This window comes from Ischnura elegans, chromosome 2 (genome assembly GCF_921293095.1).
Source record: "Ischnura elegans chromosome 2, ioIscEleg1.1, whole genome shotgun sequence".
NCBI lineage: Eukaryota > Metazoa > Arthropoda > Insecta > Odonata > Coenagrionidae > Ischnura > Ischnura elegans.
The window spans coordinates 141,585,033-141,610,012 of record NC_060247.1 but is presented as its reverse complement, the minus strand read 5'-3'; the positions used below and the strand labels follow the sequence as shown (position 1 = coordinate 141,610,012).

Below are 24,980 nucleotides of genomic sequence, written 5' to 3'. Positions count from 1 at the left end.
GGGGCCTATTACGTAACTTTTACTCGGAGCTAGAGCTATCTGTAACTCCGCCCGGATTTGTTTTGATTTGTAGCTCCAACCCTATTACGTACCGGCAGGAGTTACGAGAAGTCTCCGAAAGAATGCGGAGCTACAGTGGCTATGGAAAATTCGGAAAGCAAATCTCCAGAAATGAGTCAACCAATAGGAGCTTAGGTATCCGATAGTAAATGTTTCTGAGCAGACGGGTTTAACGTGAATTTCGGAATGGAGTCCCAAACTTGTATTTCGTAATTTAACGTGAAATAATTAATATAAACTACATTGTTGAAATGTTTATACTTTAAAGCTTATTCATATACAGTTATATGTCATCCATTGTATACAGTCATTCATTTATCGTCGACTCCAAACCTATTCTCTGCCCATGTTGCTATTATGGCAATGAATACAATTTTAGATACCGGCAAAGGTCGGAGAAAATGAGTAGGAAGCAGTATGTGGTGCTCACTAATTTTATGAGTGACCACAGAAGCTTTGCCCTTGGCGTATTCCAAGGAATAAACGGGGAGGCAACATTAATAAATAAAATGTAGGGTGACAAACCTTAATATTTCATCGACAATTAACAAAAATGTGCTACTGAGATTGACAGATGCCTACAAAGAACGAAGATATTTGCACACACACCGACATATTTTTTTAATACCAATAATGAAAATAAAAATGCCTTATGAAAACTCCAGCCCGATTTCCTTCGCTTCTCATCTGTCATTTGTTGATGTCTGCTGTCGGAATCTGAAAGATAAGGCAATGGATCGACCAATAAACATATATTGGGGAAGGATGATGAGGGTGTTTGCGGAGTATGTAAGAAGGAGGCATCTGACATTAGAAATGAGACGAATAAGGGTTTCCCACAATCCGATCGAATTAGATGAAGACCATTTTCCAATGTTTTTCAGAGTGTCGAAACACATTTTTCAACATCTCTGCCGGTCTCTGGGACCCACACCAAGGAATCGCAGAATATCTCAGACGCAGAATAAGAAGATTCAACATTACACACGCCCATAGTGATATAATGAAAACTCTTCAATAATATTTATCTGTTTTTCCACGCTTAGTGATATTCTGCGTTTCCTTAGTGTGGGTCCCAGAGACCGGCAGAGATATTGAAAAGTGTTTTTCGACACTCTGAAAAACATTCGAAAATGGTCTTCATCTAATTCGATCGGATTGTGGGAATTGTCTCATTTCTAATGTCAGATACCTCCTTCTTCTTACATATATGTATACTCCGCAAACACCCTCGTCATCCTTCGCCATATACATGTTTATTGGGCCATCCATTGCCAAATCCTTCAGATTCCGACCTTCCGACGGCAGAAATCAACAAATGACAGTTGAGAACCGAAGGAAATCGGGCTGGAGTTATCATAAGGACGGGTCAGAAGCCTGCGTTATTCCAGCCCCGAGATAGCTCCAGTTCGCAACTCCTATCGGAGTTATTTTGACTACTGTAATCGCAAATTGAGCTATGGCAGCCATCATAACTCTTATAGCTCCATAGCTCCGGAGTTATGACTTACGTAATAAGCCCCTATGAAGAGAATTCCGTTAGCAAAGGAGCCGTTCATGAACAGGAAGGACCTTCTGAGAGGATCGTTATGTAAGAGTTTGAAAGAAAAGGTTAGTGAAGAATTTGGTCTGGAGCGTAGCTCTCTACGGTGCGGAAACGTGGACACTGAGGAAAGATGACGAGAGAAGATTGGAGGCATTCGAGATGTGGGTATAGAGAAAGTGAAATGGACGGAGGGGAAGAGGAACGACGAAGTACTGGATATGGTTGGCGAGAAGAGGCAGCTCTTGAGATGATATGAGATACGGACGATATAGGAACCAATGTATGGGTGTAGCGAATACTTAGCGGGGAGGGGATGTTGAAAATGGTGTTAGAGGGTAGAATGTTAGGGCAACGAGGGACTGGTAGGAAAAGAATAGGATTTTTAGATAGATTGAAAGGAAGTAGGCCTTACAGTGAATTGAAGAAGGCAGCGCTGGAAGGAAAGGGAGGCTCCGAAATCACTTCTTTAGTACTCCATGGAAACCTACCTTAATCGGCAGAATACTATAATAATTATAATTCACTTTGTGCTGTGTGGGGTAATGAGCGAGAGCTGAATCCAGACGATCCTCACTTTCCACCAAGTGCTCACCCCATTCCCTCTCCAAGACAACCGCCACATCAATAACCGGGGCTGGGCGAAATACAAGGAGTGTTTGAAATTTCCAAATTGAAATACAAAATACTGCATCGAATGTATTTGAAATACAAAATACCTTTGACTTTGTATTTGAAAAACAACTCAAAAATAGTATTTTAAATAAACTGTGAACTAGGATATTCAAATTTGATTTTAGTAGTGGTAATAGTGCATGAAACAAGTGACTTTTTACATAGTCACGCGCACGGATGCAAAGTTAAATACACCAAATAATGAAGTTCTCTATGAAAAAATATTTGACTTAACCGGGATTCGAAGCCGGATCTTCCAATTGCCAAGAGTAAGATATTTTTTCATGGCAAACTTCATCCTTCGGTGTATTTGATTTTAACATTTTAACTTCGTCATCAATGATAATATCACATATTTTAGACATAGCATCATTCACATACATTGATGCAATTTAAACCTATTCCTCGTACGGATATAATGCCGTCTCACAGTCAGCATGCCACGGCATTTGCTCGCGATTGGTCCCCTTAACGGATTTATCCATCAAATCAACGGTATGCAGGACAGGGTGGCACTTAAACTCAAATTCCCTGACTTTTCCCGGGATTTTCTTACTATTTTCGGTTTTCCAGACTATTTACACCCGTATTTTCGAAACATTCATCTTTACAGTTAAAAATAGAATTCATTTTTTTCCGAGATGATTCGCTTTCGACTCCCAATGAAAAAGTTCAGTAAAATGCAAACGGAACCGCTATCACTTCGGTTAGTCACGTCGTCGTCGACCCCGTTGCCTGTTAGCGCCTCCATGCGGCCACTTTTAACAATCGAATGAAATGCGCGCGAAAGAGACAACAGATGTACGCGGCTCCATTCAGAGAGTCCCCTTGGTTGGAAGAGTGCGAAGGAAAATTATCGCATGTGTTTTGTCGGTCGCTCGAATCTTAGGCCATATAAGAACTAGACCCGCCATTCCCCACCCCTACCCATGTCTCGCCGTGTGGCCAACATCTCCCCTCCGCTCCCTTCCTTCCCCGCCCACTTTTAAAGCGGCGTGACGTCACGGTTGGGACGCTCATCGTCGTAGCGCATGGCTACGAATGGGGATTCACTGTATCACTGCGGTATTTTGACCATTTTCTTCGCGATTTTTCAATTAAAAGTACTAATATTTATTGTGTTATGTACGAGAAGTATTCTCTCAGCCATGGTTGGATTGGTGAACTTACAATTAATGAACAGTGGCATTTTTCGGCATTGGCAGCGACGAAAAAATATTGTGGCAGTAAAATGAAGACAAAGCCCTTTGTAAACTTCCGCAGATTTTTTTCTTATCTCGTTAGCGATCTAGCATCATTCGGAATATCGTTATAAAAACATGAAATCTTGCACAAAAGTTGTAAACGGGGGGAATTTTAGAGAGGAAAAGGGTCATGGTGTAAAGAATTTGCCGGTCGTCCACGAAGTAACGCGGCAACGCCTTCGCATATAGTAATTTTTAAACGGTCAATTATGCGATGCAAATTGAGCTGCGCGCTAGCGCTACTAAAAAGGGATGTCAACAAATCAGCATTCATATTATTTAGGTAAGTAATTTAGTTATTTCATAAATGCATATTTTTTTACTTAGCAGACAGCTCTCGTGTTATATATATTTTGCGATGGTGGAAAAAGGTCTAGCGCCGGCTTTGCAAGTGACACCTACGATTTACGTACGCTACGGAAAATTCTGGGAATAAGTAATACCTGTTAACATATTTATAATTAGAAAGAAAGAGAGGATTGGATTAAAATAATTTTTAAAATAAATTTGCTTTATAACAATCAATTATATTTAATGTATTGAATAACTTATTAAATATTTTCATGTAATTTTGTACGTATGTACTTACAGAGTTTTCAATTAAATTTTTTTAAACAATTTACGATATAATTTAATTTTTTATATTCTTGTCACAATACGTAAGAAAAGAGGATGTGGATTCAAAGATCATCTAAGAAGTGAATCTCATTTTATTAAAAAATCCAGAAGCGATTACTCTGTCAAATGTGTGAAATGTAACGGATAATTTTCTATTTTTCACGGCAGTATGATATTTCGAAGCACTTGGAGACGCAAGAGCATAAAAGATATTTAAATACTGCTGCATCTTCCTCCAAAATACAGAAATTTTTAGTAAAAACAATTTATGGAGACGAAGAAAAGAAACTAGCATTAGCAGAAGGATGTATTTCCATTCTATTTTTCATAGTCATTCCTTCAGATCTAAGGCCTGTACATCACAAGTTATCAAATCGGTTTTGCAGCGCACATGATACATATAAGGCCGTTCAAACAGCTGCTGTTTATTGCCCGCAGATGTGGAAAATATTGTCATTAAAATATATTTCTATTTCTACATTACACTGTGCGTCTTCAAATGCTGAAAGAATTTTGTGAAACTGCGGAAGTCGCATGTATAAGAAAATACTTGGTTACTGTAAAACGCGCTAGTTACCTCTTTCGTCAGCTGTAGATAGAATTTTTAAATTGAATCAAAAGCGGTCAGAAAGACAAAGCGGTCGACTAAAATTTCTATGTCCTTTGACCCCCATTATGACTTTCGGAGGTCAAAAGAAATTGTTGTACGGATGAATGAACTGCGTAACCGACTTTGGCACCCTTCAAAACCTATGGTTTGACACGTTGGTTGTCATGATGGCCAGACATTTAACTCTATGACCTTTGACCCCCATTGAGACCTCGGTGGTCAACAAATCAACAATACGGATCTATTAACTGAAAAATCGACTTTGGCATCCTTGAAAACATATGGTTCGAAACCTGGGTGTCACGATGGCCGGACGTTTACCTCTATGGCCTTTGACCTCCGTATTAACCTCGGAGGTCAATTAGTGAATAATACGGGTATTTGGACAATACCAATGACTTGGGTGCCCTATAAAATCCATGGATCGACACCTTTGTTGGTATGCTATTCTTTTTGCCACCCTTATGACCTTGACGGTGACCTTACTGGGTCAACGGTTGAATTTTCGTAAATTAAAGTGTTTTTTTTTTTTTTCGGGTTTCTTGTGTCCGAAAACCCAAGAATTGACATTTTGGTCAATGAAATTTAGACATTTTTCAATCTAGATTTTTTACATTAAAACCACATAAGGCAAATTAAAATTTTTGGTTTGGACCCACATTGTGAGGTCAAAAGGTCAAAATTGTAAAAATTTTGCTTAAGCTCAACAAAACTTAGGACCTTTGCCCATAAGTGTCCCAATTTTCATGAATATTGCTCGATGCAAAGTTACTAAAATTACGGGTCAAAAATGACACACGACCGTTGGGACAGTCTTAATATTCATTTTCTAGGAATGTCACCGTTAGGTTAATCTACTATTAATAAGTAATATTTCTGAAATAATTTTGCCTTTTTATGGACCCCTCCCTTCATCCTTTGTGAGATATCGTGGGATTTTGCTCCACGCCTTCTTCTTAATCTCACGTAGGATTTTTCAAAATGCGTGTTTTCAGTGTAAATACGTTAATCTAAGCTTCATTGTGATTGGCTTATAAATAAAACGATTTGTTTAATTATTTTTATTGAAGATTACCGAGATCGCAATAAACTGGTTTTTGCGGAAAAAATTACGTGATGCTTGCCAGAACCCCTTCTTTTTACCTAGAGGGGGTGAAGCCATGCTCTAGGGGGAGGAAAGCCATGGTCTAGGGGGGAAGCCAAGTTCTAGGAGGGGGGGGGCAAGCCAAGTTGAGACATTTTAGCATGGAAAAGATGAATGAAACCAACATTATCAGAACACTATAACAGCGCTTTATTAGTTTATGAGATCATTTCCTTGAAAAAATAGTTTTATTTCAGTTACTTAACTTATACTAATGCATATCATTTTTCGTTGGTTTGAAGAAAATTTGTTGAATACTTTCGTTTCAATTCAGTACTGATTTTGCTTAAAGACTTTTGCGATTTTTGCTTCTAGGGAGACAGCTGCTCCCCCTGGCCTTCGCTGGGTACGCCCATGTTTCCATATGACATTCTTAATCAATTTATTTAATACGATCGCTTCTCGATTTATCTTGATTTATTTAGCTTTTTGCGCACAGTCAAGGCTATAAAATGCCTTAGTTCATCGTAAAAATATATTTATTAAGTGTATAATCATTTTGCGTGCCCAATATAGTCACTTTTCAGCGACTTTGCAGCGAATGAGCGTTAAAATATCTCAAGCGCGCATACGGAATATCGTCTGCAGTCCCAACCGTGACGTCACGCTCCCTCATCCCACTCACTTCCCCGCCGTGCGATGTTGGCCACAGCGTTCCGCCCGAATGGCACGTCTACTTACTTAAATGGTCTAAGGCTCGAATTGTTGTCTGCCTGGTTGTCGCAGTTTAAAGTAGTTTTTGAGATGTGTAATATTTTAAGACTTTTTCCACTTAATAATTAGAGCGGTGTCCACATGCCATTTTTGAAGACTCTTCAAGGCTGGCTGTGATAGTTGTTTGGATGTATTTGCCTTGGTGATCATGAAGTCAACTGTTCTCTTGATAAGTGTTTTCTTATCTTCTGTCACTGTGGGGAATTTAGTTGAATTTGATAGTTTCTATGAAACGGACTGTAGCAACCTGAGGTTAGGACAGTATATCTGTCCGGATCCCTCTTATGATCTAGTTGATCCAAAAACTCAACAGCCGAGGGGATGTACGAAAATGAATGTGGCCAAAGGTCAGTGTTCCATTCATATATTTAGCTTTTTGCGTATAAATTTAAATCGTAAATTCTTGAATTTTCCCTATATCTTCGTTTTGTACCTTTTTTCAGTCCTGTGTCGAGCAGCAGATGGAATAATATGTCATGAAACCAAGAATTCCACGTTTTATAAAAATATGCCCTGCAAGTGGACGTAAGTTTGCCCTGCTTTCAATTTTTTAATATTCAGTTATAAAATGATTTCAGTGAATGGTAATAATTATGTTTTTTTTCAGAAATGGGTATTCGTTTGAGACAGCTCTACTACTATCCATTTTTCTTGGTATGTTTGGTGTGGATCGGTTTTACCTTGGATATCCCGGCCATGGCCTGCTGAAGCTGTGCTCCTTGGGATACATGTTTATTGGACAATTATACGATATACTGAGGATAGCTACCCAAACTTTAAGGCCAGCCGATGGATCATATTATGTGATGGCATATTTCGGTCCTGGCGTGGAAGTGATCACAAGTGATAATGAAACTTATAAGCTCCCTCAAGATGACTGGTATTGATCCTTCAAAGCCATTCAAATGCATTTGTTGAGGTTGAACAATCAGACTGCAAATCGCAGTGATAATTTTATGGACTGATAATTTACATGGCCACTGGTAGTAGTGATAACGCATATTTGTGCAGTACTTGGGATGGTACGTACTTGCCGTATTGTTTTTTATTTATCTATTACTTTACCAAAGATTTGTCTTTTTTCTCTTTTAATTCTATATCCCGATACAAAATCGAGCTGTGCTTGAACCATTTCTATGAATTTGTAATAAAATACACATAGCTTTGATCATTAAAGTTATTTATGTATAGTTGACTTTCTTCTCAATTTACCACTAATATCTAAGACTCTTATGGATTTGAATTTCGCTTAGTGAGAATATTAATTAATTTACCGGCAAAAAGCACATATCTAGATATTTTAGTTGTGTCCTTAGTATAATCTTGAAGTGTTGGCCCACGGCAAGGATGGTTCTCTCCTGGTAACAGCTCCGTCTGCTTAGGTTTTTCACCAGAATGCCAAGACATTAATTGGGTTATGGAATGCCTCTCCTGTCAATTGTAATCTCAATTATTGTCTCAGGCTCTAACAGGTCGACTGCTGTCACTCACCAGCCATTTTTGGGGTCCTTAAACTTTTTCCTGTTGGAAGCTCAAGAAAGTTGGAATTGTATTGAATCAATCCTTTGGGTTAAAAATTACATAATGCTGTAGTTTCATAGAACACATTGCTGTAAGAGGCCACTACCATCAATCATAGTTGTCATCAGAAATTGATGATGAAACGTAAAACAATGTTGGAAACTTAATTACTATAATTCAGCAGGCATTAAACTAGGAAAAAAGGTTCTATTCCATCCAGTGGCTTCACGCTATGGATGAGTCTTGTGTATTCTGTTTTTTTCGGCTGAAATCAGAAGTTAGGTTGATGCAAGTCTCCCAAGTTTTGTGACTGATCGTAAGTGGAAAATTCACAGACCTCACTGGTGCGAATCTCATGATGCTTTGCTAATTTTTTTTTTACTATGTAAAATAACTTGCTGTTTATGATATCGGGTTAGTTATTCAGCATTTGATTCCATTACAATTAAGAATGAGTAAGCTTTCATAATCTGATAATCCTGTCGTTGAAAGGATTGCAAGTGGTAGTGGTTGACTTAGATATATTATTAATAAAGTAGTCGACCATTTAAGTTAGGTTTCCATGGAGAACTTAAGGAACATTCTGGGAGCCTCCCCTTCCTTCAAGCACTTTCCTCTTCAATTCACTACAAGGCTGACTCCCTTTCATTCTATCTGAAAACCCTATTCTTTTCCTTCCTCTCCCTCGTTTGCCGAACATTCTACCTTCCAACACGGTTTTCAACATCCCACCTCCACTAAGTACTCACTCCATCCATACGTCCTGTCTCCTCTGTATCTTATCTAAAAGCTGCCTCTCCTCATCCACCATGTCCAGCACTTCATTGTTCCTTTTCCTCTCTGTCCATTTCACCCTCTCCATTCTTCTCCATACCCACATCTGGAATGCCTCCAGTCTTCTCTTGTCCTTCTCCCTTAGTGTCCATGTTTCAGCACCGCTGCAATCCAGATCATACTCTTCACTAACCTGTTCTTTAAACTTTTACATAGCGATCCTCTCAGTAGCTCCTTCCTGTTCAAGAATGCCTCCTTTGCTAGCGCAATTCTCTTCCTGATGTCCTTACTACTGTATCTGTCTTCCTCTAACGTGCTGCCTAAATAGTTGAATAGCTCTACCAGCTCAAGTTTTTCACCACCCACCTTTATCTTTAGTCTCACATTCCTTGCCCACAATGCTTTACAATACCACATAACCTTAGTTTTCTTGTGATTAATCCTCATCCCATACTCCTCATAATGCATCCACTAGTGCTTGAAGCCCCCTCACTGACTGGCTAATAAATGCCTGATCGGTGAACCTCACTGATTTTAACACTTATAGATATATGGTCCAGAAAAAGAATGATAAGATATTAAATTGAAATACAGTGAATACCATGCAATTTCATCAAGTTTTGAGGGCAATGGTTATAGGGAGTAAAAGAAAATCTGTATCCACAAAATTTAAGTAGGAGGAACAATTTCTCGCCAAATCAAAATGTACTTCAATGATGATATCAGGGAGCAAATGGCAAAGTAAGGGGTTATGAGCAGACGATATGTGTGTCAATAACATATTAGGGAAGAGTCTGATATGGTGCATTGTGCATCTGTACAGTGTATAGGTGTGGGTGTTGTACAAGGAGAATTAGAAGAGGTGTTTGAGATGTAGGTTTAGAGAGAGAAAGGATTGATGAGAGGAAGTTCAGGAGAAGACATAGAGAGGATTTGGATGGAAGGAAGTACTGAGGAAAGATGAGACTCTCAAATGGCAGCAGCAATAGTTACTGGATTATTAAGGAAAAGGGAGCAGGCACCAGCATTTATGGATGGAATGAGGGGTATGCCAGATTGTAAAAGCAAACTTAGTTTGAGAGGAGGAAATGGGACAGAGATTAATAGAAAAGGTGAATTGTTACATTTGTAAACCTACCTTAACTGGTTTACGGAAAAATAACAACACATACCTCAGATATGACTCAAATGACTTAAAAGTGCTAAAATCATCAAATCTGAAATAAATTAAATGCTTGCATGATTACAAAGAATCGATAGAGTCTGGCAAAACTTAGTGAAGTATGCTTAATATTTTAAATAAATGAAAGCAAAAACTTTTAATAATAGTGTTGATAACCACCATCATTGAGAGGTACTTAAGAAAATTACGACAAAACCCCAGTCAGTTGAGCAATAGCAGTTGATGTCCATGTATCAATGGATTGCCAAAAGGGGAAATTGGATTATAGTGCAAACGAGATAAGATACTCCTAAGTAACCACCTATACTTTAATTAAAAATTGCTCAAAGCACCTAGTGAGAGAGGGTCCTGCTTAAAGAGCTCTTGTGACCCAGACTGGTGACCTGTGCTCCCTCCTGTGACAATTCTGTGCAACCCCTCCCCACTCCTCACTTCAGTCATCACTGGTTCAGTCAAAACTAGTGGTCATCATTAGTCACTGCCAGTTATCAGGGTTACTCACCGATCCCCACTACCCTTATATACTACTACTACATTATAAGTGATTCACAGGGAATATAAAGGATTTCACACATTAGCTAGCTTCGTCATTTTGTGCCACAAAGCACTGTGTTCTTCAAAAGTGAAATAATGTCCCCAGCAGTGAAGCAGCAAAAATAAGGTAAGGAGTGAATCAAACGTACGTTCTGCTTCTTGTGTGAAGTGGAATGTATTCAATGAGCACTATCACAGCATATCGGGGCAGTGTGGGTGATTCTTGCATACAACTTTCTCTGCAGGTAATTAGAAAAAAGTTAACAAATTGCTCTTAAAGTAGCCGAGGGATTTCCTTCTTTCTTCATAAAAATTTTTAAAAAATTATTAGCATAGAGGTGTAAGAGGTAGCTGTCGTCTTCCTTACCTCATTTCCTTTCCCATCCTCTCTCAGCGATAACTCCTTTCCTTTTGGCTCCCAAGATTCCCCACCACCCAACCCTGACAGGAAGTGACCACGTAAGGTAAGACATCTTCTTAAGAACGTGAGCCTGCGACGCTAATAACAGAAAAACACATACCAGATGGAGACGACAGTTCGTGGAGTCAGTTGGCGAGTGTACACGAACAAGGGAAGATTAAAGAGTGATTGTGGGCCACATGAGTTCTTTCCTTTTTCTGTGCGATTTTCCTCATCAATCCCCGGGCGACGGCGACGAGAGGACCTTGGCGACCTACAGAGGTTTGAAGGGAAATCCTAGCATGATTGTAGCTTATTCCAATATCTTTTGAATTTGTTTGTAATGCTTCTTTACTCTTGGTGGCCCTATAGGTGCTGCTTCAATTTACTAAAAAAATCAAGATATCCAAGAAAGAGTACCTATATTTGAGATGGGAGAACTATAGAGTCAAAGAACACAGTTCTGTCATCCAACTAGGTTATGCAGAAAAATCACCCATTGCAAAGCACACTGCCTTAGGAAAGCATCTAGAATTCAAGAAATCTAGAAAGAATTAGAATTCAAGAACAAGACTCTAAGAAATAATAAGAATTCAAGAACAACAGAAAATTATTGGAAATGTAGAATTTTTATCTAGAATAAGTTTTGAAGATAATGATCTACAAATCAATTTTAATAGAGACAATGGACAAAAGATTAGTGATATGTAGTCTCCAGTGACTTCTAAAAGAATGAAGTCCATGCAGAATATTCCAAGTTCACTCCCACCCCTCCATTTGTTCTCAAACATATATGTACTGATGTGCAACATAGGCGGGAATGTTAGCCCTGATAAGGTCTCTAGCACAGAAGAAGAGACATGGCCCCGTTCTATGATTACTGAGGGGATTATTAAAAATAACTCATTTTCATGTTTTCATTATATTTCAAGTTTTAATATGTATCTACCATGATTTTATGGCCACCGTGTTCAATAGGTTGCAGGAGAGGATTTGTACATGAGGGCCTCTCTTCTTTAAAAGAATGAGGAGGAAAGGCTATTGCTGGCACCACCATTTATGGTGTGGGTTAAAACCCTGAAAGAGATAAAGTAACTCGACCTGATTATACATTTAAACCTCTTTGTATCGTAATGGAGGGGACCAATTATATTTGGGCAATTTGATTTATGGGGGCTCACTAAAGAGAGGTTTCAGTGATAGGCACCATTTTTTCATATCCTTCGTAAATGAAGGCACTACTGTCTTTTAAACCATCATATTCATGTGTTTAAACAAACATGCATGCATAAGTGAACATGTGTTTATTATTTGATAATTACAGAAAGCGAGTGCTATCGCATGATTTTTGCCATGATTCGAGAGAAAATGATGTGATCTCTCTTAATTCAACAGTCACTTAAAATGATTAGGATATTTGGATACCTTTTTTCTTATTCATTATTAGGTATGCTCTCATATGGAACAAAATGGCCACAACTAATGATTAACGTGAAAATTACAACATAATAAAGGTGTATAAGAAAAAAATAAGGGTGAAGCATTTATCGCTGAAAATGTCATTCCATGTCTGTAATCGCGGCTGCATTAATGGTCTCCAGTTGCCTCGGTAGGATTTGCGGAGGTAGTTAGGCTGTCTCGGGGGTATCTCCTTGTTATGATAAGTGGAGGTTTTACGAGATAAAGAGGTTCACTACAACGAGGTTAGCCTATAAATTTACATGTAAATCCAACGGGACCGTAGGGGTGTAGTGAAGTATGGAGGTTTATGATGTAAAGAGGTTCACTACATAGAGGTTTTACTGTAAAATGCATTCCCTATTCATTAGAAATTTGAGCAGGAAATCAATTTGACTAATGGGAATGGGTGTGTCTGAGGGTGCTGTGGTACCCTCATGCAATCTCTAAGAAGCATGAAAGAAGAATTGAAAAGCCTAACAATATTGCATTAATTATACAAGGAGAGTTCAGAAAATAACGGGAACTTAAGTTTTAAATCTCTCTCAAATTTTGAGAGTCTGATTTTTCAAATTTTTTGTTTTTTTGGTATAAGTATAACATGTCCCTGAAGTATGGTAAAATGTTCAGCTGTATTCATTGTTTACCTTGTCTGTGGTAGCCTCTAACATAAGACATGTTTTTTTGAGGTCCGCTGTTTTCAACTCACACATCACTGCTTTTTTGTGAATAGTTGGACAAAAACAATACTATGATGATGCTCCAGCCTTCATTTTTGTCAGCAATGGCAATGTATGACTTATCCTATTTCCAAAAATAAAGAGAACCTTAAAGGACTGCCGTTTTATGAGCATAGATGTCATTAAAAGAAATCACTGAATTAGTTAAAGGCTATCCCAACAATCAAGTTTGAGAGTTGTTTCAAGAATTGGAAGAAGCACGGAAATGAGTGCATAATATCTAAATTGTGTCGAAATTAATCCTAACAACTGCAAATATGATATAGGCAAAAGCTGTGGCTGAAGAAAAAAGTTGTAGGTCAAATTTATTTTAGATAACTACAAGGGTTGTACCAAAAGTAAGTTTCTCATATTTTTTACAAATACAAAACTTTGTTAATTGTTACTAATTTTCACATCATTGAAAAGCTTACACTTTTGCCTATTTTTCCATGTGGTCTCCATTTTTTTCGACTCACTTTTAAAGACAATGCTCCAGCTTTTCTATCCCTAAGTTGAAGAAGTCTCCCACCAACCCGTTGAGGAAATGTGTGACTTCATTGTTGCTCTTGAAGCATTTGCCACCAAAGATTTTTTTTTCGGGTATGTAATGAAACACCCACGCTTCATCTTTCATGATGATAGACTCCAGAAACTTCTTGTTGCCTCCCCCTCACATTGCTGAAGAAATTTGCAAACACGGTCAAGGTTTTGCTCCATGTGTCCGTCAGTCAGCATCCGGGGGAACCAGCAAGCACACATCTTGCGATAACCCAAGGTTTCTTGAATCGTGTCAGGTGAAATATGATGGAACTCCTTGATGAAGGTGGCAGTAATTAATAAATTGTGGAACCTGCCATTGTTTTTCCTTCCTGATACACCCAAGGTTTCTGTTAAAGTGCTTTCAGTTGTGCCAAGGGAAGCTTCAGGAATATGTTCAACAAGTTCACGGACAGTGACCCTCCAATCATTGAGCAGCTCACTGTTGATCTTCTGGACAATACAAAACCAGCCATCTTCCACTCTGTCCTTCATCATGAACTTCCGTGTGACCCTCAGTAAAAGTCCTGCACCATTTGCGGACGTGATGAACAGACATGCACTCTTCACCATAAACTTCAGTCAGTTGCCATTGAATCTCCACCGGTGGTGACTTCCTTGCGTGGAGAAATCGGATTACTGCTCGAACGTCACACTTGGTGGGAACAGGGATCAACACTTCCAATGTCGACGGTTGCATAGCCTATACTGACCAACATAGTGAATCACAGATGGGTAGACTCGAGAGTAGGGGAGCCACTGCACATGGCACTGGTGTGGGATTTATCCTAGCACCTTCCCCCAACATTGTAGCTCATTGAGAACCTTACTTTTGGTACAACCCTTTTATTTTATATTATATAATGCATTCATTTGGTTAGTTGAATCATGATTATTCATTACTGAGATTAAATTAGCGATTGGGATATAGCTCACAAGCACCCTTGGAACCAGCGAAAAATTCTGAACACGCCTTTGTTGATGGAAAAGCTTTGGGATATTATTTCAAGATTGCATTCTCAAGTTTATTTCAAATTACCAGCATATGGAATAAATTTAATCTCACCAAAACAATTATAGATATCTAATAGCAAATTTGTTGTCCAACTGAAGCTATGTCCGAGGGTACACTGATGAATATATTAATGTAATGAATTCAAAAAGTTTGCATTTCCAATAATATAGAGCTAAACCAGGGATGGGTCCATTTATAAATTTGGGGGCCAGGTAAAAGAGGTTTAATCAATTAATGAGTGAAAAGTGAACCTCCTAAAAAATGATTTCATTATTAGGGAAGCTTTTGTCCACTGACATCAAGTGTATAGAAAAATATTTATTGATGATTTTGCAGATTAGCTTAGCATTTGAAGATTCAAGAGATAGCAAAAAAACAATCAAAATTTGTGGAAAATTATTAAATAATTAAATTAAATAATTTCTCTCTCCTATCCACTTTCCTTTTCATAGCGACATATTTCTTCTTTTTTACATAACCTGTCCCACGTAACTCATTCAGGGCCGTCCCTTGCCCTTCTTCCCTTCCACCTGTCCTCCTGCGATTGTCTTCATCAGGCCATCATGCCTCGTAATGTGGCCTACTACGTGGTCCTGTCTTCCGCTTGATTCTTTTAGGAGGCTTCTCTTTTCTCCCACTCTTCTTTGCACTTCCTCCTTCCTTACAAGGTCAATCCATTTTATCTTCGTCATTCTTCGGTAGCATCACATTTTGAATGCTTCAAATGTGGGCTTCTCTGCTGCTGTCAATGTCCAAGCTTTGCTTCCACAGAGAAACATACTCCATATCAATGGCTAAGTTCTAACGACACGTATCTAAAAATTTGGCCGGTCAGAGTTAATATTGATAATACTGTTAATAAAATTTAAGCAAAAAATGAATCTTTATTTTGCAAAAGTGTGCACTTTTTCAGTTTCATGTATTTTTGGTTTTTAATTTCAATTAAAATCATGAATGAATCTTTTTTTGCTCTCCTGAAAATTTACTATGTATTTTTGAGGTACGTGTTGTTAGAACGTAGCCATTGATACGTAGCACCCAATGGATTGTTTCCTTACTTTTATGCTTGTATTCTCAGCTGTAAGAAGATTCTTCTTTTTGTAGAGAGCCCTCTATGCCTTCGCTATTCTACTGGCTTTTTCTTGCTTTGTCCATCGTTGGGAATTCGGCTTCCTGGGTAAGAAAACTCATTCACCTCTTCAAGCATATGCTTTCCTTGGTTAATATTTGCTAGGCTCAATGTTTGCCACCTAAAATTAAAGAAATGGAATGGAACAGTGATGAACATATGGCAGGCAGGGAAATTGAAGGAGTCTCAACATAATCCAGCATTTCAAGACACAGTAGAGAATGAAGTAAAATATTATTTTCCCAAGAAATCACTTCAAACAGCTTTAAACACATTGAGAGTATACTTGAGGAGGCTTTGAAATACATTCTCAGGAGAAGATTAGCTGCCATAACAAAATCCATAGATCACAGATGACTATGAACTTATTGACTAAAGAAGAAAGTACTGGTACCTATGCAAAAACTGAAGAGGGGGGCAAATTAGCTATCGTACACCAGAATAAGCATTGAAATGCATTAGAAAGTATGGAATGCCAGAGAAAAGTGGAAGAGGAATATTAGTGAAGCAAATCAAATTTTCCTATGGAAAACTGCCTATTTGATTGTGAAGAACCACTTCACAGAGAATAGAGCAAGATATCATGCCAGAACAGAGATCTACTGATTGAATATTAAGACAAATTGAAGAGGTGGAAGGAATGAATACCTGAATGATTTATACAATAGAAATAATCCTGTAACAAAAAAATTGAAGTGGAAAGTGAAGTCAAAAAGGATGACATGGGAGCCAGTATCTTACGATAAGAATTTGAAGCTGCAATGAGAGGCCTATGATGGAATAATTCATTCCCAATGACAGTGGCGTAGCGAGGGGGGATTTGGGGGATAAACTCCTCCCCCCAGAGCTCAGAGAAAGTTTTTAATTTTAATCCATTTTACTGAATTGGATTGATATTACTAATATAATAGTGTAAGGATGAATAAAATATCCCTCAGAAAGCCGTAAAACTCACCATTTTGAACCATTTATCTTTCAAATTCCGCAATTTATTAATCTCGCACTTACTGCTTATCCTGGTGGGTATTCCAAACCCCCACACAACCCGGTATTTGTTGCACCTAACCCTCCCCCCCCGCCCCCCCAAGCCTTAATTACTAGCTGCACCCATGCCCAATGATCCTATAAATAATATCATATTCAAGATGATCAGTTTGTTGCCATATAAGGAATAAATAGAGGCAATGGAACCTTTACATGGGCACGTTGAAGATTTGCAATTATCAAATTTACACATATTAGTAGTAGTAAAGTTAGGCAGAAGTAAAAGTGAAAATATCAGGATGAAAATACCTTATCATAATGAAAGGGTTGATCAGAATATTAGGGGTAGCTAGAATATTAGGTAATTACTATCACCTCAACAAAAAGTTATTTCACCAAGATATTATAAAAAATGCTTAAATATCCATCTTCAGTGTTTGAATCAAAATTATTGATTGATTTTTTTAAATAATGTCTTTTACACATCTGACCTAGCGACCCAGCCATGGTGTGGTAGTTTAAACTATAATTTTGCTTTTTTATAGTAAATTGTGGAAATTTTCTATCCATAAACATCTTATTGTGAAGAGATGGTAAAATACACTTTTTATGGAGCGTTTATAATTTAATAACTACTTAAAAATAACAATGTAAAACTTTTTAATTGAAACAGAGGAATTGCGAAAGCTTTGCAGAATCTCACTGGTCTGTGTCATTTAATTGGAGGCACGCAGCAAATTAATTGCTATTTTGGCAAACGTTTATTGCACATATAAATGCATTAATTTTCATGTTGTTTGACTTTTTTCCCACCTGCAAATAATGATTGGAATCGCTTTTGTGACAATTTACTGAGGTTTTAAATATTTGTTTACGATTTTTATGAAAAAATGTGTTTCAAAGTCGTATTTTTTTCGGAAAATCACATAATTATGTTTGGCAGCTTTTTATCCATGCGCGAGTTTTACCATTTACAAGTTGCTTTGAAGAGATGGTTTTTTGCGATCTATCGGTAGATTAATTGGCCAAACATGAATCTTTTCACAAAATTTTTCATAAAAATCGTGAACTAATATTTAAAACGGAATATATCCCGCTCGCATCGCATCAAGCCGTTCCGAGTCATCCGCAGGAAGCAGCGCATCAATGGCTTGATGCATTTCGGAACTGTGGCATCAAGTTCATTCATCAGTGCGCATTATGCGTGATTCGGAACGCACCCCCCTTGGAATTCAACTGCCTGTTTGCTTGCCGATGGTTATCCTGGAGTTATACTGCCTGCGACACAAACACAGCGCCGGGCACCGCACCTATCCGTAAAGCCGTCTAGTTTAGCATTACCAATCACCAACTGAGTACTTCGCTAAATGTGATATATATTAATTATCAAATATTCTGAATCTTTTTTAGGAGTTTTGTTCCCGGAATGATATTTCGGCAATTCACAGCAAAGCCAACGTTTCGACGATTTTATTCAACATTTTCGGGCCAAACACAACCACAGGTTTTATACTTTAAAGTGACAATTTCACGAATGTCAACCTGGATGATACAAAAATACATAATTGCATGCAATAAAACATGCAATACAATATTTTAAATGCTGAACTATGAATATAATTTTCTTTCCATGATTAATTCTAGGAAAGATTCAAAATAATGGCTGAATAAAAAGAGGTTTATATGAACATTATAAATGTTAATTCTCTAATACTTTCCGGGTATTTCATGACAAATTTTACTTGAATAATGAACATAAAAAAGACTATAAGTTAAAACGTAGAGACGAAATGGCATCCATCATCTCGAATCTTCTAGTAGATCAAGCCTAGATTGACGAGCATGAAAACTTGGATCTGGCCGATGAAACTAGCAAGGGAAAATTCCACTCTTTTTAATACTTTGCGTGCCATGGACGTAATATTACGTCCTGCTTATCCTTCTGAGGATTGCCATGGACGTAATATTACGTCTTTCCATTTAATTGGCTTTGTATGCGTGAAGCCGTAATATTTCGCCCGTGGTACTTTTCCAGTTTACTGCTTAGGGGTTCTGTTTTTTTCAAAAATCAACTGCTCGATGGAAAATGAGTTCACTTTATATGTTGAGGACGAAAAGTCCTCCGTAGCTACCGGCATCCTCACAGGGGCGCCGACTTATAAAAAATATTGGGGGGGCCCATATCGGAGGTCTTGCCCCGGGAAGATGCTAAATTCAAAGTGTGTCGCAGCACCGAAACAACATCATGATTCACACCACTTGATTCAGTTAACCTGCTTAACCTTATAATTATTTGTTTTAACACATTGTTGAATTTATTTTAAAAGGTAACTATCGTCAAACATGGGAAATAAAAATTACCAATATATTTTTGTGATTTCGCAAAGCATAATATAAGCTAATTATTTTCTTGAGTTATTGAGGGGGCTCCGCCCCCCCAAACGAATCTTTGAGGGGGCTCGGGCCCCCTCAGGCCCCATGGAGTCGGCGCCACTGCATCCTCATCTTCGGCCACTTAGTGTGAAAATTCTTTGGGCCAATGGAACGTTCGTTGAGGGTGCATTTTTGTCATCCAGGATTTATAATGCTTTGCTTGGAACAGGGCTTTTTTATGATTTCATGCTTTAAATAGTTCAAAATGAGCGTATTAAAAAAATGATTATGCATGTTATGGCGGTACATCATATGTTGCAACTTTTTTATTTTTCAAAAACAGTAGGTTTTCATTGTTAAATTATATATTTAAAAATTAGCAATAAATGTTATTCAGCTCATTCATAAAGAAGAGCAAAGTCCATTTTTATTGAACTACACATCGATATAAATATATTTTTGATGCTAATGTTTTAAAAAAATGAACGAATATAGTAAAAATGGCTGGTTTTTTCAGCAGGGCTTTAAATTTAGCAGCCGGCATTCAAAGTGTTAATAGTAATAATATCCCGAGAAGAGTTTTTACATGTTGTTCGCCGGGAAAGTGTAAAATCTTACATAGGAATAATATTTTTTAATTTGCTAAGTTTCTATTTGGAGTTATTCAGATACTGGGGTTTATTAATTGCATAGCGAAGCATAAAACCATTAGCGTTTTCAAGTGAAGATTTAAATGAAAATAAACATATTTACAGTAGACGGTGCAACATACCCCTTCTGGAATTCGCTAGAAAAATGATGACTAATGATGGCACCGTAGTATGCATTCCAAATAGGAAAATGTATGTTAAAATTCCAGATGAGTCAAATGATTTTTTTGTCAGCTAATTTCAACTTCGGCGCACATGGCAAAGAAATCAGTCAATACAGTGAAAACTAAAAAATTGAGGGATACATGTTTCGGTGCAAGAAATCAATTTTTCAACATCATTTCGAGCAGTTTGTGACCCCATGTAGAATGATATCACGGCATGCACTCAAACATTGGTACTTCATTTTTCTGCGAAAGCAGTATCCAATACGGCATCATTTGATGATGGCGGAGCAATCATAAGATTGGCATCCCTCTGCAGCCCTCCTATTCTCCAAATCCAAAGTTAATTCGTTTACTTCCCTAAGGCTGTTCTTCCCAGTGGCGTAACTATGGGGAGGGAAGAGGGGATGTATCCCCCCCAGAGCCTCAGAGAAATCAAAAAATAATTTAAATTTCTTTTCTGGATGTGATATATAATAACTGCGTCTGCTTAAAGCTAAATTTTAGGTGCCAAAATGGTGTAAAATGCATTTTCAGACATGATTTTTTTCAAAATTTTTCCTTAAATCCTCGTTTCCAAGGGGGTTGCCCCCTCACCCCCCCTAAGCATTTTCCTAGTTATGCCACTGGTTCTTCCTCGTATACTTCTTGATTTGTCATAGGTACTTGTCCCTTGGTCATCCTCAGGGGACTTTTCCATAGATTTTTCCATCCATTGTGTTTACTAACCGCTGTGTTGCATTACGTGACCAACCCAGCATGTTCTTGTGACTACGTAGGTTTCCGCGGTGTCGAGGTTCCAATGCCCGCATTCTTCCGGTGCTATCGCGTCGGTTGTTGGTTTAACACTGGTTGTTGCTTTAAAAAAAACTGTTGTCTGAAACCAACAACCGACGCGGTAACACCGGAAGAAATCAGACATTGGAACAATCACGTTTTTCTTTGGAATAACAGTAATAATACCCATGGTGTCCTTTCTTCTTCTATTGCATTTTGGTGATGGATCACCCCTGCCAAATACCTCTGTAGGGAGCTTACAGGCTATATGTAGATGCAGGTTCTTCTATATACCTTCTCCTTTCTTGCCGTCCATTTTATCCTCAGAATATTCCTGGAGCACTAGGCCACGCATCCTCTAATATGAATGAAGCATTGAAGTCTTTCATTCAAGTTCAGCGGAAGGCCCTCAAAGGAGGGGGTCGCGAGTTCACTCACTTTTATGAAAGGAGGAGGGAGGATCATAGCATCCCTTGCACAAGGTAAGACAGGAATATTTTCCTATTTTATGAAGGATAATTTAATGTATAATTGAAGCGACTCTCTCTGCATTGGATGAGGAGTGATGTGTTCATCGCCCAATCGTCGGCGTCGCGTCGGAATTAGCCTTCTCGCGACGTAAAGGAGCCAAGAGGTGCCAACTTGACGTCCCATCCGACGGACGGAGTGTTGCGCTTGAAGTGTCCTCCACAAAGCACTCACGTCGAGATCAGGCTGACTCTGACAAATCTCCGCCCGGATTTGAACCCGGACGCTCTGAGTGGGAGTCATTAGGTACTATAGCCACAATACTAACCCGATCCCTTAACTCGTAAATTCAACATACGAAAAAATACTACATAATTGCTTTAACGGTACGCTCATTTATAGCAATGATGCGATAGTGGTAGAGAAATTCTTTTTTAAAAATTAAAAATGTTTGTTTTTCTTGATATAAACCTAAAAATCAAAACATCTTACGCAAGCAATTGGAAAGAGGGGTTTGCAAATGCATATCGATCGCTAAGTTCTAACAACACGTATCTAAAATAAGCAACTTTTCAGGAGAGCAAAAAACGATTAATTTTTTTTACTTGTACACTCAAATTAAAAACCAAAAGTTCATAAAACTGAAAAAGAAGCATTCACTTGCAAACAAAGAGTTGTTTTTTGCTTGTATTTAATTTTTTTAATGTTATTACACTCATTTTAAGATACCTGCCTCAAACCAGCCGAATTTGAGATTCGTGTTGTTAGAACTCTGTCATCGATATATTTGCTTAAAATGAGGGATGAGAGATAAAAAATGGCCAAAAACGTCCTTGCGTATTTATTAAACGCACCCTCGAGAATAAATATATGTAGGAGACAAAACTCCATTCAGCATCACTCCTCGATCTCTCCGATTTACGCCGAATTCAAAGGACTCCACTCCACCTGACCCCTCTTCCCTTTGTCTTCAAGTGAATGAAACCATCCCAAGCGATTGGTACTTTGTGGGAGCTATTAATCTTCATGATAAAACACAACTGTCAACTCCTCACTTATTTTAATGTTAACCGTCCCGTGTTCCAGCAGGTCAGTGCCGTTTTCGTTTTCCTAGTTGCTCTCGGGTCAGTTAGCTCTAAAATAATTGTGGAGCTAACAATTGTGTTTTATAATTAAGATTAATAACTTACTCGAAGTATCGCCTGTATTTTGCTTTTAATGAAAAAAATGTACTTTCGTGTCGAAGTTTTCTAGGCATACCTATAGAATAGACACTTTTCAATATTTCCTGCACCTTGCGTATGAAGATTTTCCACGGTATTTTCTCAGAAGCAAAATTTTCCCTCCGAAATAAGCCTGAAAGTTTCAGGAGGATAGCGTGGAGTTTCAAACTGAAAATAAAATAGAAAAAAAGACAAAAGACGATTGCTTGAACGGGAGTGATACATCGTCTTAAGTAGGTATATATTTTATTTTGAGCGCGATGACGCGGCGAAACGACCTTAACGCTTTCGGAATGCTTCTCAACCTAATCACCTATTAAGAGCACTACAGTATGGGCTAATTAGTGTAAATCCTTTCGACGAGGAGGCCTTTTAAATTTACATGAGTCGTGCCTCGAAAGTCCGTGGTAGGGAGCATGGACGGGTCCACTCCGCAGCGGAAGCCAATCTCGTGCCGCTCGCGAGCAATAACCGAGGGACGCAGAAGAACACCCGAACACCCAAACAATCAACTATAAAATGTAACCTTATATCCTAAAAAAGGGGATCCTGAGGGAAGCGAGGTATCTTAGTGGGTAGAGCATTTGGCTACTGATCGAGGGGTAACGGGCTCAAGTCTCCGCTGAAGCCTTCAGATACCCCGAAAAAATTCATCGAGCGAGGGAAAGGAACTGGTGGCCCCCCCTACTCTGAATGTCTGAAGTTCACACGCCAGTGCCCTAGTTCGGGGTGAGGTCTATCCTCACCTATCCATATCCCCTTCGGTTTTTAAAAATTGAGAGAGAGAGAGAGAACATAAAAACCCTGGATAAGAAAATTTCTAAATTTCCTATGGCAAGTTGAATTGATGATAAAAGACAAAAAATACATATTTTTTGTAATTTTATACTCACAAGAGAATAGAGGCGCTCGAGAGATGGGTATGGAGTAGAATAGAGAAGGTGAAGCGGACGAATATGAGGAGGAACGACGAAGTGCTGGACATGGTGGGTGAGGAGCTAAAGCCTGAGACGTGAGATACGGAGAAGAGAGAGGCTTGGATGGAGCGAGTGCTATGCGGGGATGGAATGATAAAAACCACGTCTGGGGGAGGAATGCTGGGTAAAAAAGGGAGGGGATGAAAGACAATAGGATTTATAAATAGAAAGATGGGCCTTATTGTCAGTTGGAGACGGGAGTTCAGTCCGAGTTGGGGGACAGGCAGGAATGATTCGCAGAATGCTCCATGCAAACCAATCCTAAACTTTGGAATACTTTAATGACGTAAACAAGAAATAGATTCAGGTTTATTTTAGTGAAATTTTTAAATCGTAATGATAACAGAACGCACAGACTTCTTTAATTTTCCATGCGTTACATCATAGAGTAAGTATTCACTTACTCTATGGTTACATCTATGTAGAAAAAATTAAAGTGTGGAAAATTACTAAAGTTTGCGTGTTCCTCTACCGCAATGACTTTAATTTTAATATTCATGAGGACACTCGGTCATGCAAGAGGCTTAATTTATGGGTAGGGAGCGCTCATAAGACACTTGGAACCCTCACTAAAAAGTCCTAAACACGCCGATGGCGAATAAGGGGATGGGGAGGCGTTAACCGCCCCACCCCACCCCCTTAGGGAGGGAGGGAGAGAGAGAGTGGAAGGGGGAAGGCCGAGTCGACGACCTCCACCGCCGGAATCTAACGGAATACGTGATCATCCAGTCCCTCCCCTCCCTCCCTTCGTCGGCATCTGCGCTCAGCACACGGAGACCTCACCTTCCCCATTGACCAACTATTTTCCTCAGCGGAGAGGACACACACACCTCAGAGGAGAAGAGGCCAAAAAGTCCTCTCCTCCACACACCCTATCACGCCCCCTCAATGACCACTGGTTGCGGCATAATGTAAATGTAAACAATATGAACGCGGGTGCGCAATAAGCGAAAGATGTAAAAGAGTTTAGTAACCTAGGAAACTAGCGATGCACGAAAGCAAGAAATGAATAGTCAGTATAAAACCTCAGGAGAAGAGAACATTCCACAAGCATAATTAACCCATAGCTGAGAATTTCAGCTTAGAAGTAAGGAAACAATTCATAATATTCTTCATATGGGGCATGTTTCTCTATGGCAGACAAGCATGGACATTGACAGCAGCAGAGATGTCAACAGTGGAAGCATTTGAAGTGTGGCATTACTGAAGAACGATGAAGATAAAATGGATCGCCCGAGTGATTAATGAGGAGAGTGGAAGATTGCAGAAGTCTTCCCCCAGAAGAAGTCAGCACAATGTAATCGGAGACATGGCTATAGCTGATTGGAGAACGGAGTGGAGCTGCATCAAATTAATCTTCGGATCGATTAATAACGATAATCTTGATGAATTATGAGATGGGTCAGTATTTTTACCGATCCTCTTGGCGATAATTACCAAATTTTATTTCATTTGGTTTTTTTTCTTCTTCGCTTGAGGATTT

General features: G+C 38.7%; 1 protein-coding gene across 1 annotated transcript; it reads left to right on the top strand.

Moving 5' to 3' along the window:
- Positions 1–6,559: 6,559 nt before the first annotated feature.
- Positions 6,560–7,798, top strand: LOC124174170 (TM2 domain-containing protein CG10795). Its single transcript, XM_046553279.1, has 3 exons — positions 6,560–6,955; positions 7,052–7,133; positions 7,216–7,798. The coding sequence occupies exons 1-3, from the start codon at positions 6,757–6,759 to the stop codon at positions 7,493–7,495; spliced, it is 561 nt and encodes a 186-aa protein (XP_046409235.1). The 5' UTR covers positions 6,560–6,756; the 3' UTR covers positions 7,496–7,798.
- Positions 7,799–24,980: the final 17,182 nt, after the last annotated feature.